Here is a 12,070-nt window from a genome sequence, read left to right on the forward strand (position 1 = left end):
TGTTTTCCACCTATTAATCTATTCCACTGTATTTTCTGGCTCTCCTTCCTTCTCCCCTACAAAAATCCCAATTGCACATTTAAAATCTACTCAATCCTTTCCTCTTTCACCCACCTCATATCATAACCACCTAAACCCCTATATTGACCTTCCCCCACCCTCCAAGTTTAACAAAAGAGCCTGACATTTTCTTTTCCTTGGCTTTCCCTTCCATCCCGAAGAAAAGGCAGCAACACCTGAGCTGCTCTGCTCCAACTTCACTCTTAAAAAACAGCAGCAGCATTTAGTCTGCTTTATTTTGCCTCCATCCTTTCCTCTTAAGAGCAGTTGTCCCTCAGTTGCTCTGCTCTTACGCTTGCTCTCTTGCTTCAGGGGCAGGAGAAAAATGACATCAGCCTTGCTATATTCAGGATTTATAGGGTCCAGGGCAAAATGAATGACTTCCCTACCTCCCCCTTCGTGGTGTTCCACACACAACTCCACTATCTCCCATCCATCTTTTCTTCTGCCCCTCCTAATCTTGTTATGTATGTATACTTCGTTCTTATTAATCTTGCCAGTGCACCTACTGAGGTAGGGAACAACACTGCAGGCAAGTTAACTAACTCAGACAGCAAGAAGGCAGGAGGCCAGCAACCTGTAAAGGTGTACAGCACCAATCTCTTCCATGCTTTCTTCCCCTCCCTATGACACCCTCCTCCCCATCCATTTAGCAAAATAACTCCATTTCAGCCTCTCTTGTCTGTTGATACCTCTCATAGGGGGATTTCTTCCTCTCCTCAGTAGGATCTTCTCCCCCCAATTCCTTCCTGGAAGGCAGAGACTCCATCCACTCTCCTCTTCCTTCCCACAAAGAGGAGGGAGGCCTAGGTTCAGCTAACAGTGGCTCCAAATGCAGGCCACGCTGCATTCAGCTTAGGCCCTTCCATGTGTGTTCCTTCCCCTCTAGGGCCAGTTCTTCTCCACAGCAGTATGAAACATGGGCAGGTACACAAGAGACACACTGAGGAGTCTGTACTGAAAGTCATTCTGGCACCTTTTGCTGTACACTCTCCCTCTCCCCCCGCCCCCCAACTTGCTCAGGTGCTGCATCTCTCCCATGCCTCCCAAGACAGCCCAAATATCCCAGTTCCCACTTCTCGTCCTTAAAAAAGGGCAGTGGCACTCCTCTTCAATGTGCAGCAGCACCTGGACAGCTTGTGTTCCCAGGCTTGTCCCCTGCCTTCAGAGGAAAGTGAGCCAGAAGCTCTGCTCATTAGTCCCAACTCACTAAGGTGATCCAAATTCTTGGGCAAGTGAGCTTTTCAAGCCTGACAGACTATAAAATATAGAGCTTTTAGTAACCATCTTCACTAACTTTTTCAGTTTAAAAGATGCAGGTCTACATGACTACAGAAAAGGTCTAGTGTTTCTATAGTGGATGCCATTATGCATCTTTTGACCAATTTTAAACAATATTTTAAAAACCTAAAGAGCACCTCAATTCCCAAAATACTATCTGAAATTCCATGAAAAATTTATTCACGGTTTAATTTGATCTAGAACAGAATATTAAACTTATTTTGGATAGTGATTCAGTCCTGCAAACAAAGTTCTTGGAGAAGGCATTTGGTCTTATATGCAGAGCCACTTCAACAATAGTTCTTAACATATGACCATAAAGAAAACGAAAATGCTGATACACATCATTCTAGACATATCAGTTCATAAAAACCAAGTCATTTCTCTTATAACTATATACACTCTTAATTCCACATATCGAATGCACAAGATGTCCCCTATGATCTTGTTACACAATTATAGATACAAGAAAAATATTTAGTCAAAACAGTTCTGTTATCCACTAATGCAAAAAATGAGAACAGAGAATGTTATGCACTATTATCAGTGCAAGAATATTGTTTAACACCCCAAAGTATGCTATGGGGCTTTTCCTGTTCATTAATTCAGTAGCCTGTTTATAAGTGGAGATGTTCTTATATCATTCCCTGTAAAGAGAGAAAATAGTATCCAATATAAAAAACATCAGTCCACTATGGAGACATACTTGATTTTAAAGGCATAAAACTTAAAGTCTCAGATAAAAGTAACAACTGTTGATAGGGCCTTAAACAAATACTTGATATATTTAAATCTTCAAGCAGAATGATCCTCCAAAATTTTCTAGGTTAAGGCCTCTATTCAAAAACTGATTTTAAAATGACATTGCATTGCTCCTTGTTTATTGTGTCTAGTTCTAGATCGTTTGTTCCTTTTATGTAAAAAAAATAAAAATTTATATACTTCCTCCCACCACCCCAAACGTCTGAGGCCTACGAAGTAAAACTGGGCTCAGAGTACAGCACCTCTCTCTTACCGTAACAGTAAAGATTCTGCAGGCCAATTTATGCACTTAGTGTGACACCGATACAACCCCACCACCCTTCTTCGGGCTGCACACATGGAACCAAGGACAGTATTTCAATTATTCTAAAAGGTTCAAATGAGTATTCTGCTAATTAGGAGGGTACTATTAATCTCCATTTATAAAAGTTTCTCCTTTGGATCCTTTGACTAGCTGGCTGCCTGAAAAACACTAGCAGCATGCCAAGGTTCACTGAGCAAGTGTCATTTAAATATTATTTAAATTAAGAAAGTAGACATGATATTCCAATTTTTCTAATCAAAACACCACAATTCCAGAACCTAAACAAAAGAAGGGTAATATTCATTGTAGTTTAGGGAAGAAACAAAATCAACATTTGAAGGGTAGGAGGGAACAGGAACCATGCAGATACAATATATGGGGGATAAATACACCTCTACCTCGATACAACGCTGTCCTCGGGAGCCAAAAAATCTTACCGCATTATAGGTGAAACCGCGTTATATCGAACTTGCTTTGATCCGCCGGAGTGCGCAGCCCGGCCCCCCCCGGAGCACTGCTTTACCGCGTTATATCAGAATTCGTGTTATATCGGGGTAGAGGTGTACTGTGAGTATGAATCCATGTGATAATGGTAGGCCATTACCTTTTTCTCTCTTTTTGAAAATATGTTATCACCTGGTTCAACAACTTTAACACCTTTGATAGCCTCACCTGTCCTCTATGCACTAATTCATCTCATCAGGACTTAGTGTAATGCCCCAAGTCTGTTAAAAATAAAATGGTTGTTTTAAAACTATTCACAATCTATCAGATAAGCATTTCCTCTTCCCTTCAGCCTCACAACTGCAGAATTTCCCAACAAAGTTGCATCTACTTGTTGCCTAGGACCAGTAACAATCAGCAATGAACCAATGATAGGTTTAAAGGTGGATACTTCGTGATTTTTTAGGGCTGGAAATGGGAATTCAACCTTTTCAATGGTGTAAATTTCCTATGGGATACAGGCTGCCAGTGGGTTACAGCACATGCTTATAGTCCTGGAAGGTCCTGAGATATCAGACCTTAAAATCATAACACGGTAGAAAGAAAGAAAAAAAAATCTGTTTTTATGGCTTCCCCCAATCTTTGTACAGTTGAACTGATTAAGTAAAGCAAATGGCTTTACAAGCAGAGGGATGCAAAGGATAACCCCAACAAGTCTTTAAACATGTCTAGAATATTTTCTATTTAATAAGTGCCATATTCTGAATATATGAATGAACTTTTCAGACCATACTATCAGCACTCATTTCAGAAGACATGCATAACACATATTTGTGGCCTTGCTACTGAAAAGTAATACGCCTAACAGATTCACATCAATGGGGGAGGGATAGCTCAGTGGTTTGAGCACTGGCCTGCTAAATCTAGGGTTGTGAGTTCAATCCTTGAGGAAGCCATTTAGGGATCTGGGGATTGGTCCTGCTTTGAGCAGGGGGTTGGACTAGATGACCTCCTGAGGTCCCTTCCAAGTCTGGAATAACAGGATCATACAAAGGCTCACGAGAGTCAAGTGACCACATTTACCCACAAATGGCAAAGACACAAGTGAGTTAACAACATCATCCGAGATGAAGATAGACAAACTCTGCACCATTTGGTTATTTTTTTAGATAGACAGATTAGAGAGAGAGAGAGATTAGATAGATAGCGCATTTAAAGAATTTCAGAAATAGATTTGAGATTTTGCGATTTTACATGGACTATTTTGTATTTCTCCTCCTTTAAAGCCAGACTCCATTAGTATCATGAATACACCTATACACAGCTCAAAGGAAGGAAGCGTTATGGTTATGATACCGGGCTGGAATTCAACATACCTGGGTTTTATTCCCATCTTTGCCACACATTTCCTGTGTGACCTCAGGAAAGTTACCTACTCTCGCTGTGCTTCAACTCACCATCTGTTAAATGATACTACTTCCATTTCTTCCCCTCCCACTATCCTTGCCTGGCATATCTATTTTCAATGTAAAATGTCCATAGATTTTAAGGCCAGAAGATACCAATATAATCTAGTCGAGTGATTCTCAACCTATTTACCATTGTGGGCCGTATATGCAGCTCTCTGTGTTATGTGGCCCGCATCCACACAAATATATATATATATATACACACACACACACACACACACACTACCTGTATGGCCCTGAAGATGTCACACGGGACACAGCTATGTGCTGATTGGGCAGGAAGCAGTCCACGGCTTCAGAACCACTGATCTAGTCTGACCTCCTGCATAACAGGCTGTAGAACTTCCTCAAAATAATTCCTGTTTGAACCAGAGCATCTCTTTTAGAAAAAGATTTCAGGGTAAGTACTGCATTATGTATATTACTCCTTGGGGAATTCTGTGCCACTGCGCAATGCAGAATTTTGCAGAAATTAATGTTGTGCACGCAGAATTACCATCCCCGCCACCCACAGAAAAGGGCTGCAGAGATGTTGCCCACTACTAGGGGCCACTGGACCTGGCAGAGCCCAGCTCGCAAATAGAAGACATGAGGCGGGAGCTGGAAGGTTCCCAGCAGCTGCAGTTCCCAGCACGCCCTGAAGGAAAGAGGCAGCAGCGCACAGGAAACTCCGTGTAAGCCCAGGACCCAACATCAGGCTGTTTCTCCCTCTGGATTCCTGGTCCTAGGGGTTAGAGGGTGTGAGTGTCTGGGCTGGAGCGGGGGGGCCGCAGCTGGTCTCAGGTGGGGGCAGGGGGAGTGAGTGTCTGTGCTGGGGGGAGGGGTTGTGAGTGTCTGGCACCCAGGGAGGGCTCTGGAGGGTAGAAGGGGGCAGAGAAACAGGAAGCAAGTTGTCCTAGGGGTTTCTTTAACTCGCTGCTCAGACATACTTCCTGACAGGTATTTTTAAATAAATTACATAATCACACCAGTTTCAATTATTTTGGTAGTGTTATTTTGACAAATAAAATTTGCAGAATTCTAAAATATTGTGCACAGAATTTTTAATTTTTTGGCGCAGAATGCCCCCAGGAGTAGTATATGCATATCAACTAGCACAATGCCCCCTCCCCACCCTCAAAATCTGTCGCAGCCTCTAGGCACTACTGTAACAGCAATACTCATACCATATGACATTTGGAAAGCTACAAAAATGAGCTAGAGTATCTTATTTATATTATTCCACACTAATGTCCATAACGCCTCTCTTGATATATGACCAGAAATCTGGCTGAAATTCAAACACTAGTTATGCTACATCGAGTACTAAAACTTTTTGAACATGCACAAACCTTGAGAGCTAACAACATTGATTTGTTGAATAAGTAAATATTTTGTAACAGATGAAGCATCAGACCTACAAACATGACAGAGGAATATTGCACCCTTTAAGTAAAAGTGTGTGTAGACACACACACACACACACACACACACACTTATTTTTAAAAAATGTTTTAAAATAGAATACTGTACAACCAGGAATAATGGAACATATTCAACCATTTCTTCCACTGGGGCTTTTTTAAAAATCTATGCCTTTAAACTCAAGCACACATGGAATACAGAAAGACAACCAACCAATCTGAAATCCATACACCCGCTTCCAATATCTAAGAAATTTTACTTGTAGGATTTTACTTCAAACTGCTCAAGATACTTCAAAACAAGACCAGCAACTCAAGTTTCCAGGTATGGTACTGCTTGCAAAATTGTAACTTGCTTCACCTTCCTCCACATTCATATAAGCATGTTAGACAATTGATTTTAATAAACATAAGGCAAATTTGGAATTTATTAACATGATCTATGAAGCAACAGCTCAGTAATAATTTACAGAACATGGATTACACCACCCCCTCTTTAGAGCACTTTTACACAAGTCTCATGGTACCAATACCCAAGTTCCCCTGCTCCCAGCACTGCCATTATATTAGACAAGCAGTGTAATTATTTTAAAGCAAATGTTTCTCTTCTGTTCCGGTGAAAACAAATTAATCCAAAAGATTTTTTTAAAAGGCTCAAAAATAAGTCACTGTACTACACTTAGATTTTTCTACTAAAATATTTTCCTTAACTACTTTTCAAGCACTCTATTATAATTAAAAAATAAGGATGCTGAATTATATGTTAGCAGAAAATTGACAGCCAGCATTAAAGGGATACAGTCAACTTAATTCACACTGGCAGTAAAATATTTGTAAACACACTGCTACAAGTAATACCTAACATAAGAATAATGGAAAGATCAGCACAGGGAAAGAATATTGTGTTTTGTGCATTTGATAGCACTGCACATAGCTACTTAATTATTTTTCCCTGTTTGCGTGGGGCGTCTTCACAACAGGGGAGATGCAAACTCTTTCATAATAGAAATTGTATAAAACTTGTGAAGGAGACTGAAGCACAGATGTAGTATATGAAACTACTTTTATTTTTTTAATCAATTAGACTTCAAAGTTGCTTGTCTTTAAATAATAACATGTTTGATTTTGAACAGTATATTCCAAATTGATTAGACTCAATGAATAGGGGAGTTAGTAACAGTCCTGAACCCAATAGATTACATAAGCTGCAGAATTCTAATACAAAAGCCAAACAATTACATTTTATTAAATGAAGGTTTGTCACAAGGAATAAATGTCAACTTTGACTAAATACCACAAGAACATTAATAAGGGCTCCCCTTACAATCTAATTCCAATATTATAACTCTTCCCTTCTCCTCCAAGCATTTTTTTAAGCCTTCACTACCTGAGAAAAGCAGGAACAAGGGAAGGAAAGTATCAGATGTATTCAAACTACTGGAGACATCAAGATACCAAAGAGTGCCTTTTGCACCTTCATGTATGACCTTCTAGTGAACAGCTGAGAGATATTTCCTATAAAACTGGTTTCAGTGCACCAGTAACGAGGATCTCAGCATTTCAATTAGGATACAAGAGCCTTCCATCCTATACCCAGGCTCTCCCTGCCCCATAAAAAGCCATACTAATCGCAGAGATTGAAAGCACACCTTCCAAACTAATATTTTCAGGATTCACTGTTGCAAAATAAAGTTGAAAGTTTTGAAAACAGTAATTCTTCAGTTTTATATCACCACACAATAATGCCAAAATACACAATTACGTAATACATCAAAGTTTCAATTTTGTCCAGCCTATAATGCATGCAATACATTGTTCAGTGACATAACATGCATCTACTCTAGACTAGACTTTCAATATGCCACAGAACACAAGGTGTGTGGGTCCAATGTTATAATATACACACCATTCTGATTTGTTAAGTGTGAGGGCAGCACCCATGAAATTCATTCTACAATGACACATCCTACAGAGCATTACCACCTTACAAGACAGGACCTCTAGTGTCAGACTATAATCCTTATTCTCAGCAAGTGCTCAGAGGGAGAAAGGAGTAAACTCCCTCCTAGGTGGAACACAGGACTGTCTTCCCCCTTTCCTTTGAGAATTTTTTTAGTCTCAGGGAGGCTATCAGAAATAAGTAGGACCATGATCCTAACCTTCTTCGCACTCTAGCCAGTAGAGCTTGCCAGACATAGAAGGGGTAGTCACATTGCAACCACCTTCTATGAATGGGAACATCAGTAAGAATTCTGCCTCTAAGGGTATGTCTACACTGCAATTAGACACCCGCAGCTGGACTGTGCCAGTTGACTCAGAATAAGGGGCTGTTTAATTGCAGTGTAGAGTTTGGGCTCTGCAGCCCGTGCTCTGGGAACCTCCCACCTCACAGGGGTCCCTAGAACCTGGATTCCAGTGCGAGCCCGAACATCTACACCACAATTAAACAGCCCCTTAGCCCAAGCCTGAGTTAGCTGACACAGGCCAGCTGTGGTTTTTAAAAGCAATGTAGATATACTCTAAGACAATTCCTCCTTGAACTCCTCCTGAAACAGTATGACTCCACGCTTCTCCCAATGTGCGACTGAGTAAACAGCACAACAGAGTCCTTAATGTTTTGGCTAGTGAATTCTGAATTATGCAGATAGGATTTCATAACGAGAGAGTCTAGGAGTTTTGTTAGCTATTGTTCTTTCATGCACAGACTTAATTAAATTATTCTAAGTCCAAAACAGTACAACAGAATTGCAGGTTACAGCAAAATACATGGCTGTTATGTCACTTCTAGCAATAAAAAATTACCTATCAAATGTTGATGACCTGTTCCGTCATCCAGCCTAAATCCCTCCCAGTGCAAGGCTAGATCTAACAGTATATATGTAAGCTTCACATGCGAGAAGTGACCAGAGCATAAGTAGTGCATCTTAAACTATATTAACTTTGAACCATGCTAGGACAGTAACTTAAACAATCTTGAAGTAACACAAGCTAAATTTGTAAATAGAATGAAACTTTTTTGCATGAATTTCTTGCCAAATACTATGTATTGAATAGTAACATTCTGATTCTTTTACTCTCCAAATAATTCTCTTGATTTGTCATTTCTAAATGACAAATTTTAGTCAGAAATCATTTCGCAAGGTAACCTGCATCTTACGTATTTCCAGTATGCAGAGCCAGAAAATGTTACAAGGAAAATTCAGATAGAAGATTGGGATATTTGCCTATTTATATTAATTTTACAGACTGCATGTGTTCACATAATAAAAAGGTAACATCTAATGCATTTGTAGAAGTCTGCTTCAAAAGTCACAAAATATACCACATTATATTATTGTATCAGACATATTGCCATATAAACACTAAACATTAAATTCATCAATTTAAATTAAAATAAAAATTCACAGGATGGCAAGAATCAAATCTTAGCGGTTAGAATTGAATTTGCTTTACTACCTGATTTCACAAAACACAAACTACAAGGTAATGTACTGAAGTTGCAAGAGACCTGCAAGGAATAGCATAAACATCCTAATTTTTTTTTTTTAAAGTGTTCTAAAACTCCACCTCAAAGTCAGTTTCTAGTGATTCTCAGTACTATTTAAAGGTTCCTATTATAAAATCTACATATTAGATGTCAATTAAAATAATAAAGATTTAAGTGATTTGATGTCATGCTCCTATCTCATAGATATATTGAAAAGTTTGTCAATAATTTTAAACTCATAAGCAACAAGCAAAACCTTATTTTGTAAAACATAAGCTCAAAGAAAAATGTTTTTGAAAAAATTCTAATATTAAGCTTTGCCATTATGCCAGAAAGAAATTTACCCTATATTGAGGCCTAAAATACTGAATTCAACAAACTTGGAGGTATGGTTTCAAAATCAGACAAGAATAATGGAAAGGACATATTCATGTAAAAACATTCGCATCCAGCATGGACACAATAGGATGAGAGAAGTGTCAAATGCAAAGCTACTAAATCCAACGTAGAAACCAGAGGAATATCAAATAGCTCAATATCTATTGCTGCAACAGGGCTATCTATTAATGGGTTCCAATTATTTTGTACACAAATGTTTTCCTCCTGTTTTCAGTCTTAAGATACAAACTGACAGATACTCCAGCTGCACAGCCTTTGTCACTAGCTTGTGGATGGGGAGCTAAATGTGCTACAGGTTGATAAGGATTATGCCAGCTCTGCAAACGCTGTATTTAGGAAAGCAACGAGAAGAATCTTGCAATGCGCAAGAGAGTTTGCCTTAACCACAGTGGGGGGCTCCACATTTCAGCCGATGTGTATATTCATTCCTACTATTTATTTCCCTGTTTACCTCCCCCCTCCCCTTTCTCTTTCTCCTCCCTGTCCGGCCATCTTGGGCCGACAGGAGCAGCCATTACTTAACTAAATGACAGGGCCAACAACTTTTCACAGAAACAAACGTGTGCGTATAAAGACCAGGCAGGCTCCAGACTGTGCCATTCCCTAGGAGCAGCGCAGGAGCGGGGCAGCCGGGGAGTCACTCCGCTAGAAGTTACACATTTGAGGCAGCTGGATCCAACCAACAAACAAGTCACTTAGCGACTGACTCCGAAGCGACACACAACTCCCGCACTAGAGCGATCCCAACCCAAGAGGCCGCGTTTCCGCCGCTCCAGCCAACAGCGGGGTGAGGGGCGCAGGCCCGGGGGCTGGGATTTGGCAGGGAGCGCGCAGCCTGAGCCCAATACAAACGGGGTTAAAATCACTAGGGAGGGTCCGAGGGAAACCAACGTCAGCAGCGCCGCACACCCACCCTCCCGGGCCACCCCGCGCTCCTCGCCGCTTGCTCCAGAGCCGGAGACTCCGGCCTGACGCGCAGGCACTTTCCGTCCCAGTTCTGAGCAAGCCCCAGAAAGTGCCTGAGAGAAGCCGCAGGCCGCGCTCCGTGCCCGCTCCCCGGGCTGTACGTGCGCTCGGGGGACAGCTCCGGGCTGTATGTGCCCGGCGGGGCGGGGGAGGGCTCCTAACACACACACGGAGCCCCAGGAGAGAGGCGAGGGGCGAGCCCGTAGGCCAGGGGGGAGCGCAGTGCCCCAGCGCGTCTCTCCCCCCGGGCTGTGGCGGTGCCACCCCATGCCCACGCGCACACCCACGCCGTGCAGGCTCGGGGGGAGGGTGGCGGGGCTGGGCTGGCTCCCTCCTCCCCCCATCCTCTTACCTTTAACAGCAAGGCCTTCGTTCTGGCGCCATCTTCATGAAGCCTCAGAAACCCGAAGACTCGGCTGCGGAGGGGGAGCGGGAGGGGGAGAGAAGCACAAGGCGCAGCGTTAGTCAGGGAGAAGCCCCCGCACGGGCTCGCTGACAGAGCGCGGCCGGCCGGGAGCCCGCACAAGCCCCGCACGGAGTCGGGTGCCCTGGCCCTGCCCGAGCGGGGCGCCGCGGCGGGGAGGGGAGAGCGGCGGGACACGGAGGCGGGGGGGGGGGGGCGCGGGTACCTGTCGAGGCCGGAGAGGGCTGCTCTCTCCTCGGCTGTCAGGCTGGCGAAGTCCTCCTCGCTCTGGCCGTTCGCTTTCCCCGCCGCCATTTTCTTTTCCTCATCACCGAAAGGAGCAGCAGAGGCAGCGGCGGCGAGCGACACTCCGCACGATTTCATGGAAACGCAGCGTAATTAACTCACAATCACAACCGCCCCCCCGGCGCGCCCCCAACGCCCCCCAGTGCCGGGCGGGGCGGGGCGCCCGACACACACACCACAACTTTTATTACAACAACAACAGCCGGCAGGGAGGGGGAGGGAGGGAGGCGGGGGGAAGCCCCGCAGCTCGGAGGAGGAGGGAGGGGGAAGAGCGCCCCAGCGCTGGAGGCTCGGGGGGAGGAGGAAGAAGAGGAGGAGGCTGCAGGCGGCGATGGCGGCGGAGCCGTGTTTACATCGCTGCTGCGCTGCTGGCCCCGGCGGCGCGGGGTGAGTGGAGTCGGGGTGACAGGGTCCCCCCGCCCGCCCGCGCAGGGTGTATTTGTTGCCTGTACAAACTTCCCCAGCAGCTGCACAAAGTTGTTGTAATTGTGTCACACAGCGAACCCCACGCCGCCACCGTGACCCCCTTGCCCCCCCGCCCGCCCGGGTCCGTCCAGCCAATCGCCGCCTCCCCAGCGCTGCACGTGACCTTTGTTGACTTACGTCAGTCATAGCGCTCTTCCACCACTGCGCTCCAGCTTGGTTGGCGCGCTCTGCGCCCGCCCCGTAACTGCCATCACGTCATTGGTCAAGGGGATGTCCAGGGGGCAGGATTTGGTGGGGAATCTGCTTGTTATTGGTACAATGTCTCGTCAGTCAGAGAGCTTTGTCAGTTACTCAGGCACA

The 12,070-nt window shown here is 43.8% G+C and overlaps 1 protein-coding gene across 1 annotated transcript in view; it reads right to left on the reverse strand.

The window, feature by feature from the left end:
• KDM6A (lysine demethylase 6A) overlaps positions 1-11,378 on the reverse strand; it is a 298,231-nt gene extending 286,853 nt beyond the window's left edge. The window contains exons 1-2 of the mRNA XM_065404627.1: positions 11,205-11,378; positions 10,928-10,991 (exon numbers count right to left, since the gene is read on the reverse strand). Coding sequence (XP_065260699.1) covers positions 10,928-10,991; positions 11,205-11,362 — 222 coding nt within the window. The 5' untranslated portion in view covers positions 11,363-11,378. The remainder of the gene's footprint in view (positions 1-10,927; positions 10,992-11,204) is intronic.
• Positions 11,379-12,070: the final 692 nt, after the last annotated feature.

Source organism: Emys orbicularis, chromosome 1 (assembly GCF_028017835.1).
Source record: "Emys orbicularis isolate rEmyOrb1 chromosome 1, rEmyOrb1.hap1, whole genome shotgun sequence".
Lineage (NCBI taxonomy): Eukaryota > Metazoa > Chordata > Testudines > Emydidae > Emys > Emys orbicularis.